At 38.4% G+C, this 15074-nt stretch overlaps 2 protein-coding genes across 5 annotated transcripts in view; one reads left to right on the forward strand and one right to left on the reverse strand.

Moving 5' to 3' along the window:
- Window positions 1-15074, forward strand: part of CCDC146 (coiled-coil domain containing 146) — a 164044-nt gene that overhangs the window by 52836 nt on the left and 96134 nt on the right. The window lies entirely within an intron of this gene.
- On the reverse strand, window positions 733-7688 carry FGL2 (fibrinogen like 2). The gene is made up of 2 exons (XM_003921132.4): window positions 7006-7688; window positions 733-4389 (listed from the first exon to the last, which is right to left on the reverse strand). The coding sequence occupies exons 1-2, from the start codon at window positions 7616-7618 to the stop codon at window positions 3683-3685; spliced, it is 1320 nt and encodes a 439-aa protein (XP_003921181.2). The 5' UTR covers window positions 7619-7688; the 3' UTR covers window positions 733-3682.

Here is a 15074-nt window from a genome sequence, read left to right on the forward strand (position 1 = left end):
GACAGAGCGAGACTCTGTCTCAAAAAATATGTAGTGAATATTGTGAATATATATATATGGTGAATATTTCACTTGCAAATAGTGAAATTGAAATTCAAACCTAGGAAGGCCAGCTCCTGAGTTCCTGCTTTTAGTCATGGGTGATAAGACAAAACCCAGTGAGGATAGAGGATGGCATTCTATCTAGACCGAGGAAATAGTATACTAAAGGCAGTAAAAACATTAGAAAACATGGTATGAATACAACAAGGCGTTCAGTATGGCAGAAGTATAAGTAGTGGTAGAAATCAGTTCATGAAGGGACTTATTTGCCAGATTTTATCTTATAGAAAATAAGGCATTGTTGAAAGTTTTAAGCAGCACAATAGCATAATCAGAATTGTACTTTTGAACAATCCCCGTGAAGAAAGTTGGACTGGAATAGACTGAAACCAGAGGTACAGACCATTCAGATGTGTTTGTGTTGTCTGAAGGAGATGAGGGCTAGCCAGAGCAGCAACACTAATAACGGAAGAAGAGGAGAGGAAGTTGAATGCCACAAAATGAAACCAAAACTTTTGTATTTCAAATGTTTCAACAGTTTTCTAGAGGGAAGTAAGATAACAGTGTTCCTCTATTTGCCTGACTTCTTGTTGAGGAAATAGTACTCACTAAAGTCTTCAGAGTCACAGATATTGTATAGATTAGGTAAGCATGACATAACTTTTCAGACACAGGTAAGTACACAAATACTACTTTACAACCAACAATATTTAATGTTTCCATGTTGAAGAATAGATGTGAAAATTAAATCTTTTATAAGGTTTTTAAAAGACATGAAACATAAACCTAATTATACATAAAAGGAAATTTTAAACACGAGCTTACTGTGATGACATTATGTATAACATTACCTTTAAAATCTTTTCTTGAATAGCTATTCAAAAGTGAAGACCAGCAAATTTTGTTGCTCACATATTTCTTATGTTTTGTATATTTAAGCTCTTTATTTATTGAACAGATGTGTCCATTCATTTTGGAGCATTACTATTATCAGTAAAATTTGATTATTTTTCCCCTCAGTCACAGGTAAATCAGCTCTACCTGGAATTTCTGAGGACCCAGTTTTAGTCAATATTTTCAAAGAATGATAACATTAGAAATAAAGTCTTAATTAGGATAACAAATATTAGCTGTCAAAATGGAACCAAGACAAGATTCTAATATGTTTGTAAATAGTCAATCCATATTTATGAACATTAGCATAATTAGTGAATAGTTAAGGCAAAAGACTCTAGCAGATATAATCTATTTCCATCAACATGTTAAATGTTATAAAAGCCTAGAATATATTTTATTATTGGTAACATAAAATGATTCCAATAAGGAATCTCTGTGTTATAGAATTGACTAGAAAAGTGCTACAAAAGTGTAATGAAAAATGATCCCTTGAAATAAAGTGGAAGATCAAACAAGTTTTTGAATATTTACATGGATTAGTGAATTATTTGCCAAATACTTCTGAAGTTATACCTAGTTCCCATCAAATCAATGGATACTCTGTATATGAGCATATACCTTTCTTTAGAACTGTATTTTATGATAAGTCCATTTTTACTCACAGGAATTTACTTAAACTTATACATATATTAATTATACTAAATGAAAATGACCTTATCTGAAACAAATACATTGTATGATGTCAAAATGTTTTCAGTTTTTTTAAAAAGCAGAAGTAAAAAAATAAAATCAGTTACGTCATTTACATTTGGTATACCATCTAATAGATACACAGCTTTTGAAATATACAGTATTTTACATTTTGGTCATCATTTAATGCTATTTGCATTTCTCTTGCTTTAAGATTTTAATAATATTTTTGATAATTTTCATCATGTTTAACTGAAAACTTTGGGTTAAAGTTATAAACCCATAAAGTTATTTTAAAGGAATATCTTGCTTCTTTTTGACTAAATATTTCTGTAAGGGCCTAATATTTGAAAACTACCTTGTTACCTGAAGCAAGTATCCACCTTCATCATTTTTCAAATAATAGATCAATCTTTGTAGTATATTTTGAAAACTTGGTTAGTGTATTAGAAATGGACACCAGAAACTAAAAAATTAATTGCTAGAACTAGCATACACTACAGTGAATTACTTCAAATGTTACTCTAGAGCCTTTGTTTAAATAGGCAGAATATTGCTGTTCTCTCTGAAATGATCCCTTTCTGTAATGATGAATTTAACACATTTTCAAAGTTTTTAAAATACTATATATAGCATTCCAGAATTAGTGAATGAATCATAATAATTACAGATACTTTTGCTTGGGTAAAAAAAAAATCTATCTTTTAATTTCTGATAGTAAAATAAGCAATCCACAAGTTAAGGTTGAAATACATAGTATTTGGACTACTGCTCTATATATTTCAAAATTCACATTTTCTATTTGTCCTAGAAAAACTTAGCCTTCTATGAAATGAATCACTTAATGACATTATCACTTTGAATATAAAATTGGCCTCAAAGTATTATAGCCTTATAAGTAAATGCTTCTTTCCCTATGTGCCCCTGCTCCCTGAAAAGAAAACCTACCAGTAGTCTAGTACAGTAGTGAGCAATCTTAAATTAAAAGCTATTGTTCACACAGAGCAGAGGAAGATAACTTTCATGTTAAAGCAGTTTTCAACATCAAACATCTAGGGAGTTATAAACTGTAAATGAATTACCTTTAAACTCTGGTCTTTACAGTCACATCGCTATCTGAAAGCTTTTTGGAGTGACATTATGCTACCACATTTTAAGACGGTTTGAATGACAAATACTTTACATTTCATGAATGATAGATGAACAAGTTTAATTACATATATTAGTTCCCTTAGTCTGGGAACTAAAATGCTATAGGGTCTTTCTGCTGCAAAGTAAATGCTATAAATTGAGTAAGTTTATCTCAGAATGAAGATTACCCAAATAATTATAGCCTGCAAAGAGTGGTATACCTTCAGATGTGTTCAAGTCATGGCCCAAATACAGATTACTTTGTATAGAACCTAGCCTACGGAATAAGCCTATTATTATTATCATTTTGTTTGAGACAGAGTTGTGCTCTGTTGACCACCCTGGAGTGCAGTGGCGTGGTCTAAGCTCACTGCAATCTCTGCCTCCTGGGTTCAAGCGATTCTCCTGCTTCAGTCTCTCGAGTAGCTGGGATTACAGGCATGTACCACCATGCCTGGCTAATTTTTGTATTTTTAATAGAGCATTTCATCATGTTGACCAGGCTGGTCTCAAACTCCTAACCTCAAGTGATCTGCCTGCCTTGGCCTTCCAAAATGCTGGGATTACAGGCATAAGCTACTGCGCCCAACCAACAATTATTTTCTAAATATAGCAAGTAATACAAGCAATAAGCAATAGAAAACTTTTCAATTAATAGAAATTAAAAGAAGTATAAATGTTATGTGTAATCTCAGTAATCCTAGTTGCTTGCAAGTGTTCATTGGATAACAGCATAACAGCAAAGGGTTCCTTTAAAATGTATTATTTTTCAGCTTTATTTCAAATTCTGTGTGGCATAAGAACCTAGCAGTCACACATCATTTTTTAGCTATGAAAAATATGAAACAAGGCATATTCTAAAGTGCTGAAGGAATTAGTTGCCCTATTAGATACAAATACCTGAAGGAATGAACAGAATGATTTATGGTTTAAAGTGCTTGGGTCTGATCATCATTTTAGCCTCTTTGAAGGAGGACTTGTAGCCACCAGGTTGTGCCTCACTTACACCAGGCCAGGTGCCCCAGAAAATCCCATTACGGACACCTCTGTATTTTTGATGATAATACTTGCCATTTAAGTTTGCAGAAAGACATGCATCAAACCACCAGCCTGAGCTGTAATACAGCCCACAGTTCCCGGAAGGATATCGATCATTGTCTTTATCTGGGGTGGTGAAAAACTTCAGATTGTGGTTGTAATGTTTGCTGAAACATAAAGCATCTCCGGCTGTGCCATTATAGTTACCAACGTGTAAACGGTATTTGAGAAACTCATTAGCCACGTAAAACTGATCGTACAAGGCATATAGTTTGACACCATTAAAGTCTTCAAGATCTATTCTCAGAATCATTTCCTTACTCTTGGTCAGAAGATGAATTTTATCGTTCCCCAGCCAAAATTCCCTTCTGAGGTTTCCAAAGCCTACTTTGTAGTCGTCCCACGTTCTGGTGAAGTTGGTGCTTCCATCGAGACGTGTCTGCAGCACTGTCCAGCCTCCCCCCATGGTCTCCATGTCACAGTAAACTTCAAAGCTACGATTTTTGGGATCAGGCGTAACTCTGTAGGTCTCACTGCTTCTTTTGCCTATTGCATAGTAGTCAGAGCAATCTTTATATATTAGATGCTGAACTGAAGGCGGAAGAAGAGGAAGGCATTGGATCTTGTTAATAGAATCTATGCATCTGAAGAATTATTTATATGTACAAAAGCAGTTTCATAATTCAATCAATGGCAATAATGAAACTTTCCTCTACTAAACTTACTTGAACCTGTTTAGCAAATGCTTGTGAAGGACTCAGAAGGGCCAGTTGCGGTGGCTTACACCTGTAATTCCAGCGCTTTGAGAGGCCGAGGTGGGCGAATCACGAGGTCAAGAGTCCATCCTGGCCAACATGGTGAAACCCTGTCTCTCCTAAAAAATACAAAAATTAGCTGGGCGTGGTGGCATGCGCCTGTAGCCCCAGCTACTAGGGAGGCTGAGGCAGGAAAATTGCCTGAACCCAGGAGGCAGAGATTACAATGAGCCGAGATTGTGCCACTGCACTCCAGCCTGGCTCCTGGGGACAGAGGAAGACTCTGCCTTAAAAAAAAAAAAAAAAAAAGGAAAAGAAAAAAAAGCCCTCAAAAGAAGAACCTGATGTTATGAAGCAGAAAGGACCTCTGGTATACTCTTGGTTGGTAATAATAATGACAGCATCAACAGAAAACAACAATAAGAAAGTAATAAAAATACAGTTCTAACAATGTAGTATTATTTAGTGAAGCCCACCTATACATTCTAAGCATGCTGCCAAAGACTGGATAACATTTTCACACTTAATCTGAACATCAACCTTATGATGTAGGCATTACTGCCAGTCTGCATGTGAGGATATTTAGGCTTAAAGGTCAGTGGCTTGCCTAACTTCATACAAGCTTTAAATGGCAAAGCCAGGACACTAACTCAGACCTGGCTGGCAAAAATCAAATAATTCCAACTCTGCTAGAACTGTATTCCATGCGTACAGATGAAGTACAGGCTTCTATTTTCTTTCACCTAAAGGGTGATCGCCTCTACTGTCAGAAGGTTTTATGGGATACATTCCAAATGATGTATTAAAATCCTAATGCAGAGCATTGATCATAAATTCATATTTATTTTACTTGACAACTATATGAAGAAGCTCTTGAAAAATGTTTTTCAATAATATACCAATATTCTTACTCCGTATTTATTATCTAGGAAAGTATTTAGCCACTATTTCACATTTTGGGTTTCAAGAAAGAAACAACAGGTGATTATATTGAGGATAAGCATAGTAATCAGTTAACAAGGTTTTGTATGAATCAAAGACAGATATTTACTCCCAGATAATTTTTATTAAAATGTATGACAAATAAGGTAAGTTTAATATGAGATAACCTAAGGCATAAAAATCTGTTCCTGTATATTTAGAGCTCAGAATATTCAGTTATTTCCCCCAAAATGTTTTGGAGAAAAACAGACTATAACAGAGTCTTGTTCATATCACGACAAGTTGCCATGCAGCATCTAATCTAATGTGTACCCACTGATGTCACCTAAGAGGTGAACCTGGGATTCTCAGTGTGTCAGGTACATTAAGATGCAGGTTACCAGGAGTATTAGCCACAGTGGTCCTTGAAACTATGACCCTCTTCTCCTTTGCTGGCAGATCAAAGGCAGTTTGCCAAAAACTATAACTTACTCTCTATAGGAGTAATAGGCATTGAAATTATTATAGACAAATGTTCATAGTTAACAAGAATCACTTCCATAATTTTATGAACCATAAGAGAAGTTTTATGGATGGAGTGTGCCTGAGATACTGTCTCCAAATGAAAATGATCCCCACCATGTCCCTTTAACCTCACATTCATGGCAAGTAGAGGTCCTAATGCAGAGATGGCTTTCCAGAGTATAAGGAGACAGTCAGCAACAGTGGTCCTAGTACCTCAGATGAAAAGCCAAGGTTTGGGGGAGCCAATGCCACTGTTAGTTCATGGGTAGAGTAGGTGATTAAGTCTGTGGTCTTTCGCATGTGTTTATCAAGGTTAATTCAAGCAATTTGAATGGTGAGGATGGGTTCTACTTTTATCTGCTTGAATTCTAGCTTCAGGTCAAAGAGAAAGAAGAATATATTCCTTTCCTTAGCGGTGTGCCAAAACTCTCCCCTTAAAACATTTTTCGTATGCCACTAGGTCTCAAAGCAAACATATTTGCACACATATGAAGCTGCTTGTATTCCATCTGTAAGATCTCCCATTTTCTCTAGATATTTGGGATTAAGAACTGCAGATTACTTGCCGAAATCTTTCAAAGACGTCTTTAGGCATGAGAAGTGGCAGTCAGCCAATCACAAGAAAAACTGATTTCCAACAAACAAGGCACAATCGTGAATGTCGCCTCATCTCTATTGCTTGCAAACACCTCATTGAAGAGACAGGTTAAAGGCACTAAAACAAGTTCTCTCTACTTCTGCTTGCATGTAGGTCTGGCATTAGCAAATAAGATCTCAAAATTGAAAGTGACTTCTAATGGATACAGAACTAACTATGATTTTTGTAATTAGGTCGTATATTATTTCTGTGGTCACATTTGAGGAGATAGTTATTTTTTCCTGTATACCTTGATGAATAAGACTGAATCTGTCATCTGTTTAACCTAGTGACTCAGGTTAATGTTTATAGATACTCTAGCTATATAACATTTATGAACATATGATAAGAAAACATTATTGTACGTACCTGGACGTGACTGTATTTGTTCTTGGCTGGGACACTTTGAACATTTGCCATCCAAACTATTGACGACAAATGTTAGATTTGCCACTTTGCTGTCAACATAATTTTCTATGTTGTTCATATTTACAAGATTCAGCTTCTCCAGGCGATCATGAAGTACATTGATCTCCTCTTTGGCATTCTTTAGCTCAGAGGACAGCTTGTTAACCTCACTCTCTAATTCTCTAACTCTGTTATCACCAACCTCTCCCGGGGCTCCTGTACTGGGTAACAGCTGTCCGTTTCTGCTCGGGTCTCCGTTGTCGTCAGCTTGCAGCTTGCAGTCTTGGCAAGATTTCTTTAGACTCTTTACGATTTCCTTGAGGTTCTGGACTTCTTTGAACACTTCCTCGATCCTGCTGAATTGCTTCGGGAGCTGAATCGTCAAGGGGGGCAGGCTTACCTGGTAGGGGCACTCCCCTGCCTCATCGCATTTCCCTCTGCCTTCTAGTCTCACTGGGCAAAGGTCCCTTGCTCTTTCATCCTTCATTTCCTCTGTTTCATTGTTTGCCACAACCAAAACACCGTAAGTGGCAAGGACAGCTGAGCTCAGCCAGTACCAGTTAGCCAGCTTCATCTTTACAGTGCGCTCACCCAGCAGGGAGTGTGCAGGGCTGGAGCTGCTTTAATAGCAGCAGCTGCCTGAGTCAGGCTTTCTGTGTTCCCAGAAAAGGGCGGGAGCGTTTTGCATCACAAGTTTTAGAAACGCACAGGAAGAGGAGATAGCCCTCATCCCCTCATCAAAGGCAGTTTGCCAAAAACTGTAACTTACTCTCAATAGAAATAATATGCATTGGAATTATTATAGTGAAATGTACATAATCAACAAGACTCACTTTCATAGTGTATTTTATGAACCGTAAGAAAAGTCTTGCATTTCTACGATACTGTAATTTGGTATTCTTATGCTTGAAGTGAATAATTATCACTGGAAAAACAGTTTTTAAAGATAAAAAGAGCTAGTTATCTAAACTGTCTAGAGAACAGAAATGTCATTAAAATTAAAATGGTCCTTTTTCCTATTTAGAATGGGGTACTGGGGAACCTGTATTTTCTTCTTGTTGGACTTTGAGGTGAAATCCTAAGCACTTGTAGAAATTTCTAAGCATAACAAAGTACAGCCTTCTGACTATTGCAGTTGACTTTTGCTTCATCTACTTGAAAAAGAGAAGAAAACTGGCAGTGAAAAAAGTGCTACTTTCTATTCATTTGTTCATAACATAGTGTATATAAATGTCGAAATGCCTAAGACACATTTATTTTTTTCTTTTTTTTTTTTTTTATTGCATTTTAGGTTTTGGGGTACATGTGATGAACATGCAAGATTGTTGCATAGGTACACACATGGCAGTGTGCTTTGCTGCCTTCCGTCCCCTCACCTGTATCTGTCATTTCTCCCCATGCTATCTCTTCCCACCTCCCCACCCCCCGCCCCTCCCCCATTTCCCCCAACAGACCCCAGTGTGTAGTGCTCCCCTCCCTGTGTCCATGTGTTCTCATTGTTCAACACCCGCCTATGAGCGAGAATATACGGTGTTTGATTTTCTGCTCTTGTGTCAGTTTGCTGAGAATGATGGTTTCCAGGTTCATCCATGTCCCTATAAAGGACGTGAACTCATCGTTTTTGATGGCTGCATAATATTCCATGGTGTATATGTACCACATTTTCCCTATCCAGTCTATCATCGTTGGGCATTTGGGTTGGTTCCAGGTCTTTGCTATTGTAAACAGTGCTGCAATGAACATTCGTGTGCACGTGTCCTTGTAGTAGAATGATTTATAATCCTTTGGATATATACCCAGTAATGGGATTGCTGGGTCAAATGGGATTTCTATTTTTAGGTCCTTGAGGAATCGCCACACTGTCTTCCACAATGGTTGAATTAATTTACATTCCCACCAACAGTGTAAAAGTGTTCCTATTTCTCCACATCCTCTCCAGCATCTGTTGTTTCCCGATTTTTTAATGATCGCCATTCTAACTGGTGTGAGATGGTATCTCAATGTGGTTTTGATTTGCATTTCTCTGATGACCAGTGATGATGAGCATTTTTTCATATGTTTGTTGGCCTCCTGTATGTCTTCTTTTGTAAAGTATCTGTTCATATCCTTTGCCCATTTTTGAATGGGCTTGTTTGTTTTTTTCTTGTAGATCTGCTTTAGTTCTTTGTAAATTCTGGATATCAGCCCCTTGTCAGATGAGTAGACTGCAAAAATTTTTTCCCATTCTGTTGGTTGCCGATTCACTCTACTGACTGTTTCTTTTGCCGTGCAGAAGCTGTGGAGTTTGATTAGGTCCCATTTGTCTATTTTGGCTTTTGTTGCCATTGCTTTTGGCGTTTTGGTCATGAAGTCCTTGCCTACACCTATGTCCTGAATGGTTTTGCCTAGATTTTCTTCTAAGGTTTTTATGGTATTAGGTCTGATGTTTAAGTCTTTAATCCATCTGGAGTTAATTTTGGTGTAAGGTGTCAGGAAGGGGTCCTGTTTCTGCTTTCTGCACATGGCTAGCCAGTTTTCCCAACACCATTTATTAAACAGGGAGTCCTTTCCCCATTGCTTGTTTTTGTCAGGTTTGTCGAAGATCAGATGGTTGTGGGTATGTTGTATTTCCTGTGAGGCCTCTGTTCTGTTCCATTGGTCTATATCTCTGTTTTGGTACCAGTACCATGCTGTTTTGATTACTGTAGCCTTGTAGTATAGTTTGAAGTCCGGTAGTGTGATGCCTCCCGCTTTGTTCTTTTTGCTTAAAATTGACTTGGCTATGCGGGCTCTCTTTTGGTTCCATATGAAGTTTAAGATGTTTTTTTCCAGTTCTGTGAAGAAGGTCATTGGTAGCTTGATGGGAATAGCGTTGAATCTGTAAATTACTTTGGGCAGTATGGCCATTTTCACGATGTTGATTCTTCCTAACCATGAACATGGAATGTTTCTCCATCTGTTTGTATCCTCTCTTATTTCGTTGAGCAATGGCTTGTAGTTCTCCTTGAAGAGGTCCTTTACGTTCCTTGTTAGTTGTATTCCTAGGTACTTTATTCTCTTTGTAGCAATTGTGAATGGCAGTTCGTTCTTGATTTGGCTCTCTTGAAGTCTATTACTGGTGTATAGGAATGCTTGTGATTTTTGCACGTTGATTTTGTATCCTGAGACTTTGCTGAAGTTGTTTATCAGTTTCAGGAGATTTTGGGCTGAGATGATGGGGTCTTCCAGATATACAATCATGTCATCTGCAAATAGAGACAATTTGATTTCCTCCTTTCCAATTTGGATACCCTTTATTTCTTTTTCTTGTCTGATTGCTCTGGCTAGAACTTCCAGTACTATATTGAATAGGAGTGGTGAGAGAGGGCATCCTTGTCTAGTGCCAGATTTCAAAGGGAATGCTTCCAGTTTTTGCCCATTCAGTATGATATTGGCTGTTGGTTTGTCGTAAATAGCTTTTATTGTTTTGAGATACGTTCCGTCAATACCTAGTTTATTGAGGGTTTTTAGCATAAAGGGTTGTTGAATTTTGTCAAAAGCCTTCTCTGCATCAATCGAGATAATCATGTGGTTTTTGTCTTTGGTTCTGTTTATGTGGTGAATTACGTTTATGGACTTGCGTATGTTGAACCAGCCTTGCATCCCCGGGATGAATCCTACTTGATCATGGTGGATGAGCTTTTTGATATGCTGTTGCAATCGGTTTGCCAGTATTTTATTGAAGATTTTTGCATCTATGTTCATCATGGATATTGGCCTGAAATTTTCTTTTCTTGTTGAGTCTCTGCCGGGTTTTGGTATCAGGATGATGTTTGTCTCGTAAAATGATTTGGGAAGGATTCCCTCTTTTTGGATTGTCTGGAATAGTTTCAGAAGGAATGGTATCAGCTCCTCCTTGTATGTCTGGTAGAATTCAGCTGTGAACCCATCTGGACCTGGGCTTTTTTTGGGTGGTAGGCTCTTTATTGCTGCCTCGACTTCAGACCATGTTATTGGTCTATTCAGTGTTTCGGCTTCTTCCAGGTTTAGGCTTGGGAGGTTGCAGGCGTCCAGGAATTTATCCATTTCTTCCAGGTTTACTAGTTTATGTGCATAGAGTTGTTTGTAATAATCTCTGATTATGGTTTGGATTTCTGTGGAATCTGTGGTGATATCCCCTTTATCGTTTTTTATTGCATCAATTTGGTTATTCTCTCTTTTCTTTTTTATTAATCTGGCTAGTGGTCTGTCTATTTTGTTGATCTTTTCAAAAAACCAGCTCCTGGATTTATTGATTTTTTGAAGAGTTTTTTGTGTCTCTATTTCCTTCAGTTCTGCTCTGATCTTAGTTATTTCCTGTCTTCTGCTAGGTTTTGAGTTTTTTTGATCTTGCTCCTCTAGCTCTTTCAATTTTGATGATAGGGTGTCAATTTTCGATCTCTCCTTTCTTCTCATGTGGGCACTCATTGCTATATATTTTCCTCTAGAGACTGCTTTAAATGTGTCCCAGAGATTCTGGTATGTTGTGTCTTCGTTCTCATTGGTTTCGAAGAACATCTTTATTTCTGCCTTCATTTCATTGTTTATCCAGTCAACATTCAAGAGCAAGTTGTTCAGTTTCCATGAAGCTGTGCGGTTCTGAGTTAGTTTCTGCATTCTGAGTTCTAACTCGATTGCACTGTGGTCTGAGAGACTGTTTGTTATGATTTCTGTTCTTTTGCATTTGCTGAGGAGTGATTTATTGCCAATTATGTGGTCAATTTTAGAGTAGGTGTGATGTGGTGCTGAGAAGAATGTATATTCTGTGGATTTGGGGTGGAGAGTTCTGTAAATGTCTATTAGGTTTGCTCGTTCCAGGTCTGTGTTCAGGTCCTGGATATCCTTGTTAATTTTCTGTCTGGTTGATCTGTCTAATATTGACAATGGGGTGTTAAAGTCTCCCACTATTATTGTGTGGGAGTCTAAGTCTCTTTGTAAGTCATTAAGAACTTGCCTTATGTATCTGGGTGCTCCTGTATTGGGTGCATATATATTTAGGATCGTTAGCTCTTCTTGTTGCAGTGATCCTTTTACCATTATGTAATGTCCTTCTTTGTCTCTTTTGATCTTTGTTGCTTTAAAGTCTATTTTATCAGAGATGAGAATTGCAACTCCTGCCTTTTTTTGCTCTCCATTTGCTTGGTAGATCTTCCTCCATCCCTTTATTTTGAGCCTTTGTGTATCCTTGCATGTAAGATGGGTTTCCTGGATACAGCACACTGATGGGTTTTGGCTTTTTATCCAATTTGCCAGTCTGTGTCTTTTGATTGGGGCATTTAGTCCATTGACATTTAGGGATAGTATTGTTATGTGTGAATTTGATGCTGTCATTTTGATGCTACCTGGCTGTTTTGTTGGTTAGTTGATGCAGATTCTTGATTGTGTTGATGCTCTTTTACCATTTGGTGTGTTTTTGGAGTGGCTGGTACTGGTTGTTCCTTTATATGTGTAGAGCCTCTTTCAGGAGTTCTTGTAGAGCAGGTTTGGTGGTGATGAAATCTCTGAGTGCTTGCTTGTTCACAAAGGATTTTATTTTTCCTTCACTTATGAAGCTGAGTTTGGCTGGATAGGAGATTCTGGGTTGAAAGTTCTTTTCTTTAAGGATGTTGAATATTGGCCCCCAGTCTCTTCTGGCTTGTAGGGTTTCTGCTGAGAGATCTGCTGTGAGTCTAATGGGCTTCCCTTTGTGGGTAACCCGACCTTTCTCTCTGGCTGCCCTTAGCATTTTCTCTTTCATTTCAACCCTGGTGAATCTGACGATTATGTGCCTTGGGGTTGCTCTTCTTGAGGAATATCTCTGTGGTGTTCTCTGTATTTCCTGGATTTGAATATTGGTCTGCCTTGCTAGGTTGGGGAAGTTTTCCTGGATAATATCCTGAAGAGTATTTTCCAGCTTGGATTCATTCTCTTCATCACATTCAGGTACACCTATCAGACGTAGATTAGGTCTTTTCACATAGTCCCACATTTCTTGAAGATTTTGTTCATTCCTTTTTGCGCTTTTTTCTCTGTTCTTGCCTTCTCTTTTTATTTCATTGAGTTGGTCTTCGACCTCTGATATCCTTTCTTCTGCTTGGTCAATTCGGCTGTTGAAGCTTGTGCATGCTTCACGAAGTTCTCGTGTTGCGTTTTTCAGCTCCATCAATTCACTTATTCTCCTCTCTATGCTGTCCATTCTCGTCAGCAGTTCGTCCAATCTTTTTTCAAGGTTCCTATTTTCTTTGCGATGGGTTAGAACATGTTCTTTTAGCTCATTGTAGTTTCTTACTACCCATCTTCTGAAGTCTGATTCTGTCATTTCATCACCCTCCTTCTCCATCCGGTCTGGTTCCCTTGCTGGTGAGGAGTTGTGATCCCTTTTAGGAGGAGAGGTGTTCTGGTTTCGGGAGTTTTCATCCTTTTTACGCTGGTTTCTACCCATTTTTGTGGGTTTATCCACCTGTTGTCTGTCTCTGTCCCAGGGAGTTGGAGCTTTATGAGTTTCCGTTGCACTACTGCCTTTTTTGATTTTTTTTTTTTTCAGGTCGGACCCGCCCAGCTAGCAGCAGGCCTAGCCTGTGCCTGCCCGCAGGGGCTTTGCTGAGCTGCTGTGGGCTCCGCCCAGCTGCCCTGAGCTCTTCCCTGTAGTCCTTTTTATATGGGCGTAGTTAGAACTGGCCTAAGACACATTTAAAACAACATCGTTGTCTTTCATCAAAACCAGTAGCTGCGTACTGTGCCGCTCACTATTTTGGCAATTGTACGGTCATCTTCCACAGCTACTCAAATGTGAGTCTTTGAGCTATATGCCATCTCGGTCCTGAATTTCTCTTGCCTAAGGCATCTTTGCCCTTTCTTTCCCCAGGTAACCCTGGCAGGTAGACCTCTTGCTTTCTATCTCCACCCTGGTTCCTCCACTTTTTCTCTGGGCCACTTGGTATAGCACTTGTTCAAAACAGGTGGCACTAATGATGATAATTTTCTAATTTTCTCCTCAGAGGCTGAGGGCAGGAAAGAGGAACAGCTTCAATTAGAGAGACCACCTCTTAATTTGTTTTGCATATTGGTATCTCATAAGATACCTTGTTTTAAAAAGAGTTTTATTGCTTAAAAAATAATTTCAAAATGACTGACGGGGCAAAAAGCTGAATTTTTTATTGTATTACTTAAAGCACTCTGTAACCGATCTCATATTTATTTCTTTAACCTGATTTCCTGTGACTTTTCTATATACCCCCTTAATTTTAGCCAAATCTTACTCATAGTCTCGAAATGTTGGCAGTCTTTCTTTACACTGCCATACTCAGGAGACCTGGCTTCCAACCCTAGGTCTATCTCTGGCCACATCATCTTTGTTATATAACCTTATTTTCAGTGTGTTTCTGTTTGAAGACACCTTATTTCATAGATATGATGGATTCATTAACACAGAACTCATGGCCAGCAGAACTATAATCAAACCTGAAAGAAGTTTATCTAACATACATGTTTTCTCCATAAGATAAATCACAGCCATCTTGAGCTTAAGAACTTGGGCGTGGTGGCTCATGCCTGTAGTCCCAACATTCTGGGAGGCTGAAGTAGGTGAATCACTTGAGCTCAGGATTTTGAGACCAATCTGAGCAACATGATGAAACCCCATCTCTATCAAAAATACAAAAAATGAGCCAGGCATGGTGGTGCACATCTGTGGTCCCAGCTACTCGGCAGGTGAAGTAGGAAGATCACTTGAGCCCAGGAGGCAGAGGTTGCTTGAGCTTAGATCATGCCACTGCATTCCAGCCTGGGCAACGCAGTGAGAACCTGTCTCAGAAAACAACGTCAAACCCCCTCTAGATAGCACTTCAACACTAAGCTCAGGGACCGTTTTGTTATTTCTTAAAATATCTTTTCTTTCAGCTACACTCTCCAGATGAGTCAGAGGCCGTTTTAAACAGTGAAATCAGCAGCAAAAAGCACAAGAATGTGAAAAACATGGCACTAACTAAATAGACTACAAAATTGATGCCAGTTTACAGCATGAGATCTAAAAGAGGCAGAAAGTTGGCTTCTTT

The sequence above is a fragment of the Saimiri boliviensis genome, chromosome 10 (genome assembly GCF_048565385.1).
Source record: "Saimiri boliviensis isolate mSaiBol1 chromosome 10, mSaiBol1.pri, whole genome shotgun sequence".
In the NCBI taxonomy this organism is placed as follows: Eukaryota; Metazoa; Chordata; class Mammalia; order Primates; family Cebidae; genus Saimiri; species Saimiri boliviensis.

Excerpts from the sequence above, each read along its gene's own strand:
- FGL2 (XM_003921132.4), bottom strand. The coding sequence starts at position 7,618 with ATGAAGCTGGCTAACTGGTACTGGCTGAGCTCAGCTGTCCTTGCCACT. Across the intron at positions 4,390-7,005 it reads ACAAATACAGTCACGTCCAG|TTCAGCATCTAATATATAAA; the intron begins GTACGTACAATA and ends TTCCGCCTTCAG.